Source organism: Hemiscyllium ocellatum, chromosome 17, assembly GCF_020745735.1.
Source record: "Hemiscyllium ocellatum isolate sHemOce1 chromosome 17, sHemOce1.pat.X.cur, whole genome shotgun sequence".
NCBI lineage: Eukaryota > Metazoa > Chordata > Chondrichthyes > Orectolobiformes > Hemiscylliidae > Hemiscyllium > Hemiscyllium ocellatum.
The window spans coordinates 62955201-62974159 of record NC_083417.1 but is presented as its reverse complement, the minus strand read 5'-3'; the positions used below and the strand labels follow the sequence as shown (position 1 = coordinate 62974159).

Here is an 18959-nt window from a genome sequence, read left to right as displayed (position 1 = left end):
TCCACAGGCCACCATTCTGAAAGTCAATGCGCGACTGTGCCTGTCTTAGGTTGTCCCTCAGCTCGAGGAATCTTACCCGTCAGGTCATGGTCAATCATTCGTGTCACCAGCGTCCTGATACATGGCACACATATAACAATAACCACAGGTAATAAAATAAAAAAAAATACTTGGCAAATGACCTTCAGTATAGATTAATAAGAGTTGGGGACTTTTGGTAAGAATAAAATAGAAACCAGTGTTCTGTCTAAGCTCTAGTGCAGCCATTCCAAATTTCACATGCCACACTCGGACTTATCCAGGGCATCTCTGTAGGGGTTCCTCAGGGTAATGTCCTAGGCCTAATCATCTTTAGCTGCTTTATCAATGACCTTCCCTCTATCATAATGTCAGAAATGACATGTTCACTGATAACGTAATGTTCAAAAGAATTAATGATTCCTCAGATATTGAAGCAGTCCACATCCAAGATGTGAAAAATATCCAAGTTAGGGCTGAAAAGTGGCATATACCATTCACACCAATCAAGTGCTCCGCAATGACAATCTCCAACAAGAGGAATCTAACCATTGTCCTTATTGGTATTATAGTCTCTGAAAATCCCACTATCAACATCCTGGGGGCTACCATTGACCATATAACTGACCAGACTAGCCATATAAATACGGTGGTACAAGAGCAGGTTAAATGCTAAGAACCTGACTTAACTTAACTCCTGACTTCCAAAAGCCTGTCCGCCCTCTATAAGGCTCAAGTTAGGAGTGTAATGGAATGACGCCCATTTGCCTGGATGAATGTAACTTCAACATCACCCAAGAAACTTGACATCTTTCAAGGTAGAGCAGCCTGCTTCATGCCATCACTGACAAATATTTACTCCTTCCACACTAACAAACACCAGCAGCAGTGTATACCATCTACCAAATGCAAAAGATTCATCAAGGCTTCTTTAGACAGCCCCTTCGAAATCTGCATCAGCTAGCATCTAGAAGGACAAGGATAGCAAATACTCTGGAAAATCACCATCTGCAACTTCCTCTCCAAAGCACTTATCAACCTGACTTAGAAATATATCACCATTCATTTAGCGTCAGGGAGTCAAAATCCTGGAAATCCTTCCCTCCTAGCATTGTGGATCTGCTTACAGCAAATAGACTTTAACAGTTCAAGAAGGAAACTCCTTCTGAAGGATAGTTAGGGATGGGCAATAGTGCCTACATCCCATGAGTGAATTTAAAATAAAAAGGTTTTGCCTCATGGGTTTCTAAATGAGATTTTGAAGTTAAAGGATCTAGGGATGACAGTGCAGATTATTGGAGCTATAAAATAAACTCAGAATCATTTCTTGAGGATAAAATTTAAAAGCCAAAAAGTTATGTGTAAGTTAGAATTAACTTTAGTGATACTACTCTTACAGTAGTTAATGCCACCCTTGGACAACTATCTGTAGAGTTTGCACATTCTCCCTGTGTCTACACGTGTTTCCTCTGCGTGCTCCAGTTTCATCCCACAGTCCAAAGATGTGCGGGTTAGGTGGATTAGCCAGGCTAAATTGCCCAAAGTGTCCAGGGATGTGCAGGCTAGCTGGGTTAGCCATGGGAAATGCAGGGTTATAGGGATAGGGTAGGAGGGGTGTGATGCTCTTCAGAGGGTCGGTGTAGACTTGATGGGCCAAATAGCCTGCTTCCACACTGTAGGGATTCTATGAATATTGTGAACAATTCTTACTTCTATATTTTTAAATGTATATAAAGGACCAAGAGAACATAGAAAACAAATTCATGAGGACAATGCCAAAGCTGAATGCATATACTTATCAGGAAAGGCTGAACACACTGTAATGCTTTTGCTGACTAAAGAAGAGGGAGTACCTGATGGAGATCTTTGAGGTTTGTTAGGAGAAATGTTTCCATGTGAATTAATAAATTTAAATATAAGATAGCTATTAAATAATAGGAAAAGATAACATCTAATAGGTAGAATGTACTGTAATATTTAGCTAATTATAGTCACCTCTCTGTAGTGGCCACCATTTCATGTAACCTTATTCTTTGAAACACGTTTCTCTCAGTGACAGTCAATCTTGGAAGAAGAAGGATGTTTGCCACAGAGAGCATGAAACAGGAACAGAAAGATAGAAAGGCTGCAAAAATAATAGTGAAGGCAATGATAAATCAAGGAAGTGGAAAAGGGAAAATAAGACACTAAGTGAGAAACAGCTCTTTAAAAAATTCCAAAATTATATCAAAAGTCAGTTATTGATCAGTCCTTTGATCGATTTGTGGTTGATGAGTAGTTGCATGACTTCTTTAGCTTTCTTCTCACTCTTCCATCTTTGGCTTTCATCATCTGCCTACTTTAAAGCTAGCTGTACCTTGGTCATATGGGCTCACCATCATGAATAGCATGATGAACACTCTTCCTGGCCACTTAACTCAAAACCAATGTTCTTTAAGTTCGCTTTCAGGGAATCTTTAAACCATTCCATTGGCCACCTTGGTATCACCTTCATGCCCACTTAATTAAAATACTGAAGCCTTGGGCTTTGGGTAAGCAACAGGACTATCACTCTGAATTTAATGCCCACTGTCGTCAGCAAACCAGCTACTGGGGTGCCTGTTAAATTCAGTTAAGTGCACCTGTCTGGTACTTTAGTTTTATTTGGGGAGGCAGTGGCTTAGTGGTAATGCCACTGGAATAGTAATCCGAAGCCCACAGTGTTTAGCACTATTGCCTCACAGTGCCAGAGACCGGGGTTCAGTTCCCGCCTCAGGCGATTGTCTGTGTGGAGTTTGCACATTCTCCCCATGTCTGCGTGGCTTTCCTTCGTGTGCTCTGGTTTCCTCCCACAGTCCAAAAATGTGCAGGCTAGGTGAATTGACCATGCTAAATTGCCCATAGTGTTAGGTGATGGGGTAAATGTAGGGGAATGGGTCTGGGTGGGTTGCTCTTCGGATGATCGGTGTGGACTTGTTGGGCCGAAAGGCTGTTCCACAGTGTAAGTAATCTAATGTAAAAAAAAAATTCTGATGGAACGAGTTTGAATTTCAGTATGGTCGCTGGTGAAGTTTGAATTTGATAAAAAAAAATCTAGCCAGTGGCAATCACTGTCAATTGTTGTATAAATCTATCTAGATCACTTTAGGAAAGAAAATTTGCCATCCTTATCCAGTATGGTCGACATGTGATTCCAGATCCACAGCAATGTTGTTGGCCTTAAATTGCAATCTGGGCAGCTAGGGGTGGACAATAAATGCTTGCCCAGCCAGCAACACCAATATCCTATGAATGAATAAAAAAAAATCTTCAAGACAAAATTAAAATTAAGCAGATGGCTGAATGATGATACATAGGTGTCTGTTATAGTGGTTTTAGATGTGTGTTGAGAGCTGGTTGATGCTGAATTAACACTTCCTCTTTAATCTTTATGAACCTGATTATGGTTACTGAGCATGTATTTCTTCTGTGATATGTTGAGAGCTGTCTGGTTATGCTTACTCCTCTGTCTCATTTGCTATGCTCTTTACAGGTTGTGATGTGGATGAATCAGAACTTTCTCGTACCTGAAGATATTGAATGTCCCAGCATGCCATTGGATATCTGTTTCATATCTCTAAGAGATGGTGGACAGCTGAGGATTAAAATGAATGCAAGTGGAGAGGTAAGATAAATTTATTTGACAAACAATACCGTAGACCTGTAGAAGTTCACAACAGAGAAGAATGCCACTGTGACCATCATGTTTGTGGACTGTCATGCTAGAGTAAACCAAACTAGTGTCACAGCTTTGTTTTGCTCCACAGTTTCATGTCTTCCTCAACTTCAAATGTCTATTTGTCTCTTAAAAGGTGCAATGGTGTTTGCTTCACTTGTATCTTGTGACAAAACATTATGCTGACTTAATTTCCTTGGTGTAGTTTTATAGTAACAATCTTCCTAATTGGCTTACCTATCAGAGAAGGTAGTCTTCTCTTAGTTATGCCGTTACGTTTTTAAAGAATTTTAAGAACCATTATTAAATGTTATTTTATCTAATCATTGCACCATTTGAAGATCACCTAAGTATCTGAATTGTCTCCAATTAATTGTAATTTATAACCTCTGGTGCTGTTTTGATGAGTCTCAACAGCTTATAGTGTTTATCTCTTTTGACTCCCCAGAACTGTACACATAGCTTGACTGTTGCTGAGATGCTATTAGATTTCCTATTGACAGGAAAGGAAATCTCTTTTCAGGGTCCCTTTTCAGCCAGCCTTGATTCTCTGATCAATATAACATGCTACTCTTCTTCACTGCTAAATAGGCTTTATACAGGAAAACCTCCCCATAATTGTTGTTTGCTATAACTGTCAGTGATGTTTAGGTGAGAATGGATGAGGAGCCTAGAACTGTGGTTTCACACCAGCATGGATTGATTGGGTTAAAAAATGACCTATTTCTTTGCTGCATGTAAATCACAAAATCCTATGAAATGTTTATATAACTCCTCACAACAGGTCTAAATTTATTAGGAGAAAGTGAGGACTGAAGATGCTGGAGATCAGAGTCGAGAGTGTGGTGCTAAAAAAGCACAGTAGGTAAATCAGCATCCGAGAATTCTCCTGCTCTTCGGATGTTGCTTGACCTGCTATGCTTTTCCAGCACCACACTCCCGAGGTCTAGATTTATGTAGGTTGTCCAGCTTTCTTCATTAGTGTTGTCCAACATGGCATTCTTTTGATTAGAAAAGGAGGGTGGGCAATGCTATGATCATGTGTCAGTTTTCTGCCTGGAGTTCAATACTGCCCAATTCAAAGAATTGTTTTTGGAATGGTAAAATCTATCCGCTATTTCAGTTACTCAGGACGGAGTGTCGTAGAAGTGTGTTTATTCCAAAATATGAGGAGCCCTCAGTTTGTGGGGAGCATGTAACCAGAAGTTTGTGGGTTTACAGTTCACTCTTAAAGTATCAAATATATAATCTAGACTGATATGTCAGTGAGTATGTAAAAAATTCTGCAGAGCATTTGAATAAATGCATGTGCTCTGCTAATTTTTTTGTTGCTGATTGCATGCCATGTTTCTTTACATTACAAGAGGGACTATATTTTGAAAGTATACATTAGAGAGAAAAAAAATTATTGTAAAGTGCCATTACATGTCATAAGGTTATGAAAGATACCACATTAATGCAAGTTTTTAATTTTCTTTATTTGGAAAAGTTAACTCTTGTGAACTTACTCATGACCTCAAAGGATTTAGAGAAAAATCTCTCTATAGGAAAAGTTCTCTATCTTTCTTATCCTATCAGTGTTATTTAAATTCAAAGCTTTTTTTTTGCAGAAATCATCAAATGTGCTTAAAGGAGTAGTTGAGGTTTCAACTGTAAATGTTAATGTCAGTATTCGCTTATAAATCATAAGTGTTTCATCGAAACATTGAAAACTGGAGCAGGTTTAGACCATTTGGTCATTCAAGCCTACTCCACCATTTATTATGATCATGGTTCATCATCCAACTCGACAACCTGTTCCTGCTTTTTCTCCATATCCTTTGATCCCTTTAGCCCCAAGTGCTTTTTCCAACTACTTCTTCAAACCATCCAATGTCTTGGCCTTACTGCTTTCTGTGGTAGCGAATTCTACAGCCTCACTGTTCTCTGAAAAGAAATTTCTCTTTATCGCAGTTCTAAATGGTTTACCTATATCCTTAGACCATGACCCCCTGATCCTGGACTTCCCTGTCATCAGGAACATTCTTCCTGAATCTAGCCTATCTCGTCTTATTAGAATTTTATACTTTTTTGTGAGATTCCTCCTTATTCTACTGAATGCTAGTGAATGTAATTCTAACCGATTCAACCTCTCTTTGTGCATCCATCCTGCATTCCCACATTCAAACTGGTAAACCTTTTGCTTCAGTCCCTCTACAGCAAGAACATTCACCGACATAAAAGGGAGACCAAAAGTACACATGGTATTACAATATAATTGCAGCAAGACATCACTGCTGCTGTACCCAAATCCTCTTGAGATGAAGGTCAACATCATTTGCCTTTTTGCCTGCCTGCTGCACCTGCATGCTTCCCTTCAGTGACTGGTGTACAAGGACGTCCAGATCTCATTGCCTGTGTCCCCCTCTCAATTTTTAGTCATTCAGAAAATAATACACCTTTCTGTTTTTGCTCCCAAAGTGAACGGCCTAACTTTTATCAACATTATATTCAGGATAATGAGTTACTTCAAATCAAACTCTAAACAATCTTTTACCAATTATTCTTGCAATTTTTTTTCCCAAGGGTCCTTCAGCACATTGATACTTTTATGCTTATCGGTCCATTGCGGGCTGTCACTTTGTTCTGCTTGCAAACATTTTCTGTTATTAAGGAGCTGTTTATTCCAACATGACTAGTGGGATGAGAATGAGAGAAAAAGGATAATCATCGACAGCAAGAAAACTAGCATTTACACCATAATACAGACAAAATCCATTACCCTGTTGAGAATTTATATGCCATAATGTGAATCCTTTCCTTTTTATGACACTTGTGAAGCTCTTGAATGATTTTTCTCAATCTTTACATTGTGAACCAGTTGCAATTATTGAACATTGATTGAAGCTGTCCAGTCTATTCTGTCCAACAGTCAGTCAAGAAGTGGTATCAATTTCAAAGGCAAATATGACACCATTATTTACTTGTCTGCATTTGCTGCATTCATTAGGTTTTGAAAAATCTGTAATTTGTCAACTTTACTCTCTTGCACTGCTTCAAATATTCATATTCTTCGAGAAACAATCAAGATTCATTTTGTAAGTCAGATATTTTTATTATCACTGTGCCTACCAGCAACCTAGTTGTTACGCACTACAGGTAATGTTATTTGATAACAAAAGGAATTAACTTATCTTAACATTGTAAAACTCAATAATAAAGCTACACTTGGATCATTGCATGTGAATTTACGCGCCATACCTTTAAATGTAGATTGCTACATTAGGAAAATCAGCAGGAATGATCCCAGGATTTAGCCTGCTCACTTACAAGGATAAGCTTACATAATTTACCGACTTACTTAAGAAAGACAGATTGAGAGGGACCATAAGCCATGTCTCTTTTTTAAAAACTTTTCCTGGTCTCTCTCATTTTTCTCCCAGCTTCTTCTCTGGAAGACATCTTCAGTTGTCTGATGCTTTCTGAGACTTTGCCAAAGTGTGAACTAGGCTGTTAGTTTTGATGGCTATGCTTCTTCACAGGGCATCGCAATGAACATGTGTTTGACCCTGTCCATGCAAATGAATACCTCAAAATAAAGGTCAGGATTGAGGAACTTAACTAAATTTATCTTGTCTATGTTGAAGCTCAGTTTTAGCATGCACTTGGGTCCCTGTGGCAGGTTAATTCACCAAAGTTTGCTGAGCTTAATCTGGTGACCTTCCAGTTTAAATTTTTGATTCGTTATTCTAAGACTATGCCCACTACTTCTAGACTCTCGATGGAAGGGGAATATCCTAACAGTATTCACTCTGTCAAACCCTTATGAATCTTATGTTTTAATGAGACCACCTCCCTTTACTTGAAACTTAGCTTTTGCTCATAAGATAATCCCTCAATATGGAGATCATCCTTGTAAATCTTCTCTGAACAACCTCCAATGAAATAACATTTTTCCTGGAAAAGATAAAAATTGCTCAGAGTGCTCCAGATGTAGTCTCACCAGCATCTGGTAAAGTTGTGATAAGACATCCCTACAGTAATCCTCCAATCCCCTTGAAATAAGGGCCAACATTCCATTAGCCTTCTTGATTACCTGCTGCACATGCATACTAACTTTCTGTATTCATGCACAAATACATCCAAATCCCTTTGTGTTGCAGCTTTTTGCAGTTTTTCTTCATTTAAATAGTATTCTGTTCTTTTGTTCTCCCTTCCAAACTGAACATCACATTTTTCCACATTATACTCCATTGCCAACTTTTACTCACTTTCTTAACCTCTCAGTATCTTTTAAACTGTTGTATCTCAGCCACAACCTGCCTTCCCTCTTTATGTGTTGTCTACAAATTTGACTACAGTTACCTGTGCTTTTTTCCACTAAGTCATTGATATATATTGCAAACAGTTGTGGTCCCAGCACTGATCCTGTGTACCTCTTCCACCCCACCAACAGTTTAATGTTGCCAACCTAGAAGAGGACTCCATATCTCCTCTTTTATGTCCATTAGCTAATTCTCTATCCACATTAATATAGTTCCCCCAATACCATGGAGTGTTATTCTATGACTTAACCTTTCGGTAAAGACATTGTCAAGTACCTTCTGGAAATCCAAATACACCACACTTGCTGGTTCCCTTCTATCTATTCTGAATGAGACTTCCTCAAAAAACTTGAATATTAGACATGATTTCCCTTTCATGACACTGCTTGATTAGATTATATTTTTTCCAAATATGTTACCAGTGCTTCCTTAATAATTGATTCCAACACTTTTATCAATAGTAGATGTTAGTCTAATCAGTCTACTTACTAATAGTTACTTACTGAGCCTCCCTTTTTGAAACATGGTGTCACATTGGTAGTTTTCCAATTTTCTAGTACTTATCAGAATCCAAATATTTTTAGAAAATGACAATCAATGCATCTACTGGATCTGTAGCTGCTTAATTTAGGATCCTAGGATGCATGTTATAAGGGCCAGGGAGCTTCTCTGTCTTTAGATCCATTAGTTTGTTTGAATACGACTTCTATGGTGATGGTATGTAATTTCTCCCATATTCTTTAGTATTAGTGGGATGTTTGAAGTATCTTCAACTGTAAAAACTGGTGCAAAATAACTTTTAAACTCCTCTACTATTTCCTTGTTCCCCAAAACGATCTCTCCAGATTCATGTTCTAAGGGCCTAATGTTCACTTTGACATTTCTCTTCCGCTTAAAAATATATTTTTATGGATTTAAAGAAGCTCTTATTGTTAATACTCATTAGTTTGCCTTCATAATTTATTTTATGTCTTTACTATCCTTTTAGTCTTCGTTTGGCAGCTTCTGAATTTATCCCAATTTTTAGGGCTGTCACTGACTTTTGCCCCCGATGTTTTTTTCATTCCACTTTATACTCTTCTTAACTTCCTTGGTTCGACTTGGTTGGATTATCCCTCTGTTAGAGGGATATATTTTTGCTGAAAATCAGGAATTACCTCCTTATCTGCCACTGCTTGCTTATTGTCATTCCGGTATCTGTCCAGTCCACTTTAGATAACTCTTATCCTCATTTCATTGTAATTCCCTTTATTTAATTATTTGTTTCAAACCCAGTTACTCATTTTATATTCTATCATATTATTGATTAGATTAGATTCCATACAATATGGAAACAGGCCCTTTGGCCCAACAAGTCCACACTGACCCTCCGAAGAGTAACCCACCCATGAACCACTCCCTTTCCTATATTTACCCCTAACTAATGCACCTAACACTATGGTTAATTTAACATGGCCAGTACACCTGATCTGCACATCTTTGGATCGTGGGAGGAAACTGGAGCACCCGGAAGAAACCCACACAGACAAGGGAGGAATGTGCAAAATCCATACAGTTGCCCGAGGCAGGAATCGAACCAGAGTCTCTGGTGCTGTGAGGCAGCAGTGCTAGCCACTGAGCCACCATGCCGCCCCATGTTATGATCACTACTTCTTAGGATACCTTTTATTGTCAGGTCATTTATTAAACTGCATCATTACCCATTACCAGATTCAAGATAGCCTCTTCCTTGGTTGACTCTATGACCTATTGCACGAGGCAACCATCCTTAATGTGCTGTGAATTTGTTGTCCTATCTACCCTTCCAATCAACATGAAGATTAAAATTCCCCATAACTATTGCTGTATTCTTCTTACATGCCCTGATTAGTTGTTGATTTACACCCTTTCCTACAGTGTGGGCACTGTTTGAAGGTCTATAGGTGGTTTCTTCCCTTGCTGTAATTTACCTCCATCCAAATGGACTCAACATCATCCAAGCCTAGATCATCTCTATCAACTATCCTAATTTCATGTCAACAGTGTTACCACATCACCTTTTCTTTCCCTCCCCTCTTTCCAAAAGGTCAAATATTCCTGCATGTTGAGTTTCCAATTTTGATCTTATATCTATGCTTCTATAATGGCTAGAAGATCACTCCATTTACATGGATTTGCCCTGTCAATTCATCTGCTTATTCTGAATGCTTTGTGTGTTAAGATGCAGAATTGTCTTTTTGCATTTTTAATCATCTTAACTTTTTGTATTGTGGCCCTATTTTCCTCACACCCTTGATTTACCTATCTACCGTTTTCCATTTTATTGTTGTCTTTGTTTCTCTTTGTTTTGTCACCCTGCTTAGGTTTTCACATCCCTTCACTAATTTAGCTTCAACCTGCCGCACCCACATTAACAAATACTTGCCCTAGGATTTCAGTTCCCATCCTGCACACATGTGACTGTCCAGTTTGTACTGGCTTCTAGTTTGTACTGTACCTTGCCCAGAACCAGTTGCAATGTCCTAAGATAAAAAACAAAAGAACTGCAGATGTTGTAAGTCAGAAACAAAACAGAAGTTGTTGGAAAAGCTAAGCAGATGTGACAGCATCTGTGAAGAGAAATCAAAATTAATGTTTCAGGCCTGGTGATCTGAGGAAGAACTTGAAACATTTGATTCCTCTTCACAAATGCTGCCAGCCCTGCTGAGTTTTTGCAGCAACTTTGTTTTCGTTTCCAATGTCTCAGGAATCTGATCATTACCTTTGATGACCTATCTTTCAAATTACTTCTTAACTCCTCATATTCTGTTTTTAGGACCTCACCTCTTTTTTTAAATTTAAGTCATTGGTACTGCAACCCCTGATTGTTCACACTTCCCTTCCAGAATGTTTTTTAGCAGCTCTGAGACATCCTTGACTGTACCCCAAGGGAAGGAACATAGCATCCTACAGTCTCGTTTGCAACCATAGAAGTGACTATCTATTCCTCCTACAATTGTTGCATTCCCACACTTTCTCCTCTCCCTCGCAGAACTGGAGATTTATTTTGCTGTACAGAGGAGTAAATTTGTACATATTGAAGCAGAGAGGGTTAAAGGAAGCATACAAGAGAATTGTCAATTCTCTTGCAGTAATGCTGGGAAAATTGTAATACAAATGATGTGAAAACAGATTCAATAACAACTTTCAAAAGGAAATAAGACAAATAATTAAAGGATGTAAATTGCAGGAGTCCATCACAAAGCAAGCACAATAAGCTAAATGGCCTCCTTCTATGCTACAGTATTCTGTGTAAAATAAACTCCTCTGAAGATTAATTAGTGTCTTATGAATTCACTTGTAAGAATCGGGTCAATGTTTAAATAAGATCTAGTTTGAAGGCAAACAGAATAAATACGTTGTGGAGAAGGAATATTGTATGAAAGTGTTCAGATTCATACTGGCCACTCCTCAAGATGGGATTGATACATCTAGTCAAGGCTGAACATTATAATTTTTATTATTAACACGAGATCCTCCTTGTATCTTTGGCCTCTTGTAGTGGGATTTGATCTCTTGTAGAATTCATTTGTAGTTGTTCATCTCACCAGGGAGATTATAATCGTTAGGTTGAGAGTGCAACTTTGGAGGAGTGAACTTTCTTATTGTTGCATTTTAACTTTTTAGTGAACATTTGGAATTGATTCTTGTTAATTTTTTTTTACTGCTGCTGAGACAAAGCTTCAGATCTTCCCGGCAGAGGACTGGAGAGTGCTGTCATTGCAAGGGGGATTACATGAAATGACATGACTTTGTTCCTTCCTACCTGATTTTGGAAGATGCCTCTTTTTGATGATTTGACATTTGTTTCCAATGAACAGGTCACCATCAGAACAGAGGACATTGACCTTGCTGGTGAACTTATCCAATCCATGGCATCTTTCTTGGCCATTGAAGATCTCCAGGTGGAAGCAGACTTCCCAGCTTATTTTGAAGAGCTGCGTCAAATACTTGTTCAGGTAGGTGCAATGTTTATCCACTAACTTCCACATACAGGCATGCCAACCAACATCATCAGGAGCATTTGACATCATGGGTCACTTTGTTAATATTTCACTAGGAAATTTTTTTTTCATTTAAACTGAAGTTTTTTAAAAATGCACCAAACAGATCAGCTGAATTATTTGTCTGTCAATCCCCTAATTTAGTTGTTACATTCACAACAGTTACTTGTGACAGATTTTTCTAAACATGAACTAGCAGTTTCTGAAAATTACAGTCACAGTAGCACTTGTTTATTTATCCAGAAAGAAAAGTTAAATGTAATAAATAGGTGGTCAAAACTATTTTTAAGAGGAACTTTCAGGGGCATACCACTTGTTGTTTATATGAATATTGATTTCCTTTGAAGCTACTTAGAGGCCTTTCTAAAATAAAGTGTATGATCCATGTCGATGGAATGGCCATAATTTGAATTGAGGCTAAAATATAAATAAGGTAAAATGTAATATGGTAAAGCTTTATTGAAATAGTAATACTTAGCTTTAAACTATGCAGTATGATTGGCAGTTGATAGGTAGTTCTGCCTATAATTCCAGTTGTTTATGTTGTTGTAATGAAGGTTGTTTAGTTACTGTGGCGGAACTAAAGCATGTAACTTGCATTCATCAACACACCACAAATATTTGAAAGATTGAGTAATTGATTGAATTTTGGAACAAGTAGCTCTCCATTCCTCACTTGTACTTGTCTGTGTGAAAACCTATTGGTTTCAATAACAAGTACAAACAGATTATATGTGTCAGGCTAGAATACTGTAAATGTATTTCTACATCTACTTTAGAACCATAGAAATGATAAACGCAGAAGCAGGCCTTTCAGCCTTTTTTGTCCATGCTGACCCAAAGACACCCAGATGCCCTTTTTAATCCAACTTTCCTGCACACTACCCATAACCCTGCATCTTACAGCAGTTAAGTTGGAGATCCAGGTAGTTTTTAAAAGAATTTAGGATCTCTGTCTCCTCTACCAACCTCTTGTGTAATAAATGTTTTTCCTCACTTGCCCTCTAATCCATTTGCAACATAGCTTGAATCTAGATATTAGTATTTGAACTCTGATCCAAGGGAAACAGTTTCCTTCTTCTACTTTACATCTACCCGTCACAATTTTGTACACTTCAATCATGTCACCCCTCGGCCTTCGCCAATCCAAGGGAAAGAACCCCAACCGCTCTAATCTCTCTTCGTAGCTATAATTCTCCAGCCCTGGCAACATTCTAGTAAATCTTTGCTGCTCTCTCCCCAGAGCAAATACATCCTTCCTGTAATGTGATGACTAGAACTGCACACACTATTCCTGTTGTGGCCTCACTAGTGTCTTATACAGTTTCATCATTATTTCCTTACTTTTGTATTCTGTACTTCTGCCAGTGATAGAGAACATTCCATATGACTTCTTTACAACCATATCTGTCAGTACTATTACCTTTTAGGACTTGTAGACTTGCATGCCAAGATCTCTCACTTCATCTACGCATCTCAATATATTCACATCCACTTCATCTATATCCTCTAATTTATCCACGACATGTCCAATTGTGTCACCTGCAAATTTCTTAATTGTTCCCACCTCCAACATTCCAGTCCAAATCACTAATGTATAAAACAATCAGCAGGGTCCCAACATCAATCCCTGTGGAATACCACTTGAAACAGCTTTCCATTCAGCAAAGGCAGCTTAAGTTATTAAATTAACTTTGGATCCAATTCGACACATTACCCTGTATCCCATGTGCTTTTTTTCTGACCAATCTCTTATCTTGGATCTTGTCAAATACCTTATTAAAACCCATGTAGACAACATCCACTGCACTATCCTCATCGATCCTCCTTGTCATTTCCTCAAAGAATTCAATCAAATTTATAAGGCATGACCTTCCCTTAACAAAGCATGGTGTCCCTGACTAATCCATGCCTTCCTATGTAACATTTTACCCGATCTCTCAAGATTGACTGTCACAATTTTCCCAGCACCAAAGAAAGACTAACTGGCGTATGATTGTTTTGTGTTTCCTTTATACTGTTTTAAATGACAGAAACACAATTTTATTCCTCCAGCCCTCCACCACCTTGCCTGTGTCTAGAGAAGAGCATCTACTAGGGAACAATCCATCCGGACTGGTGACTTATCCACTTTCAGGGATTCCTACTCCTCTAACATTTCTTTGCTTTTTATGATATTTTGTCCAACGTTCCATATGGTTCCTCTAGGATTAATATATCTACAATCATCCTTTCCCTTAGTCAATACAGAGACAAAAATATGCTCTGCATCTTCAGTTGAGTTCCCTTTTTCATCATGATAGGTCCCACTTTTTTACTTAACTATTCTTTTGCTCTTTATATACTGGTAAACATCTTTAGGTTTTCCTTTATCTTGCTTTCTGATATTTTTTCATGCGCTTTCTTTGATTTCCTAATTCCTTTATTTACTTGATCCCTATAGTTTTTACACCTCCATTAGGCATCTGCAGTGTTGAGGTTTTGTGACTGTCATAAGTTTTTTTTTGTGTTTAGTCTTCCCTTGCATTGTCATAGACAACCACAGGGATCTAGATTTGGCAGTACCATTCTTGTTTTTGGAGGGAACATGTCTGCTTTGTGCCATAGAGATCTCACTAGCCTCCCACTAGTTAGTAGTCTTGTCCAGTACACCTCAGCCACATAGGTAAAAACAAGGGCTGCAGATGCTGGAAACCAGATTCTAGATTAGACTGGTGCTGGAAAACACAGCAGTTCAGGCAGCATCCGAGGAGCAGGAAAATCGACGTTTCGGGCAAAAGCTCTTCATCAGGAATAGAGGCAGAGTGCCTGCAGGGTGGAAACAGAAAGGAAAAGGTAACAGAAGTTGAAATGAAGCTGTAAATGCTGAAATGTTCTTCAACAATAGTATTTCTCACAGGTTCTGTTCTTTCTCTTCTTAAGGGAAATGTGGTTCAAAGTATCAATGTGACCTTCCACCAGAAGTTGCTTCCAGGATTTGTTTCCGTAATAATGAATTACTCCCACTCTGAAAGCTACATATGAAAGTATATTATTTATTGAAAAAAGTCTAAATATCCTCAACCCAGCTAATCCTCACCTAATGCCTGACTTGTAGTAAGAACTGAGGTGTTAATAGAATCATATGATTCCTACAGTGTGGAAGCAAGCCATTCAGCCCAATGAGTTCACATTGACCCTCTGAAGAGTATCCCACCCAGACTTAACCTATCCCTGTAGCCCAACACTTCCCATGGCTAATCCACAAAACCTACACATCTCTGGATACTATGGGCAATTTAGCTTGGCCACTCCACCTAAACTTAAGACCATAAGACATAGGAGTGGAAGTAAGGCCATTCGGCCCATCGAGTCCACTCCGCCATTCAATCGTGGCTGATGGGCATTTCAACTCCACTTACCCGTAGCCCTTAATTCCTTGTGACATCAAGAATTTATCAATCTCTGCCTTGAAGACATTTAGCGTCCTGGCCTCCAGTGCACTCTGCGGCAATGAATTCCACAGGCCCACCACTCTCTGGCTGAAGAAATGTCTCCACATTTCTCTTCTGAATTGATCCCCTCTAATTCTAAGGCTGTGTCCACGGGTCCTAGTCTCCTCACCTAAAGGAAACAATTTCCTAGCGTCCACCTTTTCCAAGCCATGTATGAGCTTAGCCTGCATATCTTTGGACTGTGGGAGGAACCCAGAGCACCCACGAAGACAGGGGTAAAATGTCCAAATCCCACACAGTCACCAAGAGTGGAATCGAACCTGGCTCCCTGGTGCTGTCAGTTCAGAAATTGGTTATGAATATATTTTCCTTTTATATATACAAAGCACAAAGAAACTCCCATATTCAAGACTATGATGTGGGTTTGCCTTGTATACTTTATTACCCATCTGGGAGTTGGAAAAGCCAGATTAGGAGAATCAATAATGACTCAATTATTGATATTATTTTGATTCAATCTTCAATACCTTTTAGTCTCTGAAATACAACTGTTGACCAACCGGTGGGAGAATTGGCTTGCACAACGTACTGATTTGTATGACTCCATCCTGGCAGGTGGATGACTACCATTCTGTACATCAAAAGCTCACAGCTGAGATGGCCGATCATTCCAACTTAGTCCGTAGTTTGATGGTCCAGGCAGAGGATGCACGACTAATGGGAGACATGTGAGTAACTGATATGATGATGGTAAATGATTATTTAATAAGGTACAGTGGGTTAAAAATAAACAAACATAGCTGAACAGTTTTTCTCTCGATTACAAGACCAAGTGCTGATACATCTTTAGATGCAAATCATGGTATTCAATCCTTGAAGTAATTCTGTCTCTTGCCTAGAAATATGAGCTAGTTTGAAATTCTCTGTATCACCAACTGCAGGTGAATGATTGGGGGTGAGAAAGTAAGTTATAGATTTACTGTCTGAAATAATCTTATTGAAGCATCCTTAGTTCAATGGGTAAATATACCAATCATTTTAGTGCTTGGCCACATGGTCCTGGTCCAAATCTTGTCTGTTTTAAATTATCTGGTGTCCATGAGGGCAACATTGGGCATATTACATGTGGTTGCAATATTATTAGGCTTGTGACAAAGGGAAAATTCAATCACGTTTGATGTTGCTGATTACTGTACAGTAACCCTGAAAAGAGTGCATGAATAGCAACATACAAACAGCTCCTGCAAGAAAGGAAAGTTTAATTTGGCCCATCAAGCTTCACTGATTTTCGAAGTTAAAGATGTTGCTATTGGGCTAACTTGTCCACGCAAGTTCCTGTTGCCTGACTGACCAACCTTCCCTTGTCCTACTGGTTCCCCTTGCTGTGATAAATCTCAGGCAGTTTGTACTCATTGATCTCAGCTTTAGCATTATTAATTGAGACAGTATCCATTGCTTCTTGTCTCTCTTTATTAAGTGTGGCCTTGTGAACACAAATGTCAAAATAACCATTAGTATTCTTGAATTATTTTTAGTACTTAACCTTTTTGTGATGTGTGTATGTGGATTCTTTAAATCTTTTTGACGCTCCATTGTTCCTAACATTTTACCATTTTAAAACATTCTCAAATCTACTCTTTATTGATCCAAAATTGATGACCACAACGTATCTTTATTGAAATTCATCTGTCACAGCTTTGTGTACTCTTTCAATCCATTCTTCTGTATCTTTATATTTTATCTGGATCAGTTAGTCCTTGTGTCATGGTCACCTTTTGTATATGGTTGTTTTGTTGTGTTATCTAACTGATAAATATTGAATAGTTCAAGCCACAGCATGTGGAGTCACTACTATTCGCATTCTTCCTGTTCAAGATGATGTCCATTATCCCTAGCCAGATCAAATCTTTACCATCAATTTAATTAGGGCTGAACTTTCGCTTATACATAACCTTCCAAAATGCCATCTGTTAGTTCTTAGAAGTTACACCCATAAATATTGCCATGTTTACTGCTTTAATTATTTCCTCAAAAAATTGATTAGGTTAGTGCACTATCATTTTCCTATTATAAATCTATGTTGGCTCTCTAATCTGCTCAAATTTCTCTAAATTTGACCATGGTTGTTTAATTTGGAAAACTGAACTATTAATACTTAGTGTTATGTACTGATCCTGTATTAAGTTGTTATTTTGGAATTACAGTAGAACCCCTGTATCCAAATATTCGCTTTTTGTGGTTTCAATTATCCATGGTTTACCATGGCCCCAAATATTACATGGAACATTCCAGAAATAATTCCCTGGGGCTGCTGGGGAGCTAAGTTTTCCACTTAAATGATAAGGTCGCTACCATCCGTGGTTTTGGGCATCTACAGTAGATCTTGGAAAGTTTCACCCACTTGGCGGGGGGAGCACTTGTAATTCCCAGTGTTCCTCTGTTGATTTACCTAATAGCAGTTTTGACTAGCTTCCTATTATTAGTCTCCCAAAAATCTAGGATTTTAATAAGTGTTACTTTCCATTTATCATGGTTATGTAATGATCTTTGGATATTTTTATATTACTGTCAGGTTATTAGTTAAATCTGACTCATTTAGCAAATCCAGCGTAACCTGCCTATAGTTGGCTCTATCCCTCAAGTAAAGAGGCAAGGCTCATACTGCAGGGTTGTATCGATGGTGAAAAGTTTAGAAAAATATCAGCATTAGTCATGAAGCAATGTTTAAGTGACTAGGCTGAGATTTAAAAGACTAACATTTGTGGAAGTCCTGAGGGTTCACAGATTTGAAAGACTGAGAGGGAATGAATTAAGGATGTGCAATGAATCGTCGATTCAACAAGGCAAGGATACAAGGGGAGGACACTGTCCATTGCAACTTTTTTTAATGCTATGAAGCATTATTTATTTAGCTAACATATGTAGCTTAATATCTTTTGGATATATCAAGACAAATGTTATGCTGAGGGACCCACATCTTTTAAAGAATTCAAATTAAAGCGCACTATCATTTCTGAACTCTTCTCTTGCTTTGTTTAGGAAATGTATGAAGAAAGGATACATGGAACTTTTTGACTTAAATCGAGATTTGATAAATGGTTACAAGATTCGCTGTAACAATCATACTGAACTTTTGACTTGTCTGCGAGCAGTGAATCAGGCAATACAGAGGGCAGGACGCCTACGAGGTGAGTTAAAGAGTAATAAAGTGACCTTTATAGTAAGCATGAATGACTAGAAAAATAACTAATAGGAATCAAAAGGTGCAAATACCTGGTGGTGTGAATTGTTATTTTTTTTGCTGTACCCAACTCTCTGTGACTGTTGTGCACAGAAAATTAAAACAAAAAAAATCCATCTCACTGACCCCATCTTAAATTTCCAATGGGAGCTGGGTAAATCTGATTCACAGAGTTTTGGGCTAGGAATACTCTGAAAACCTGATAAATTGAGACCTGTTAGAATAAAAAAATTGAATGGACCAAAT

General features: G+C 38.3%; 1 protein-coding gene across 1 annotated transcript in view; it reads left to right on the top strand.

The window, feature by feature from the left end:
* The window catches only part of bbs2 (Bardet-Biedl syndrome 2), a 77851-nt gene that overhangs the window by 56453 nt on the left and 2439 nt on the right, over positions 1 to 18959 (top strand). The window contains exons 14-17 of the mRNA XM_060837829.1: positions 3530 to 3661; positions 11856 to 11993; positions 16088 to 16200; positions 18512 to 18660. Of these exons, the coding sequence (XP_060693812.1) occupies positions 3530 to 3661; positions 11856 to 11993; positions 16088 to 16200; positions 18512 to 18660 (532 nt within the window). The remainder of the gene's footprint in view (positions 1 to 3529; positions 3662 to 11855; positions 11994 to 16087; positions 16201 to 18511; positions 18661 to 18959) is intronic.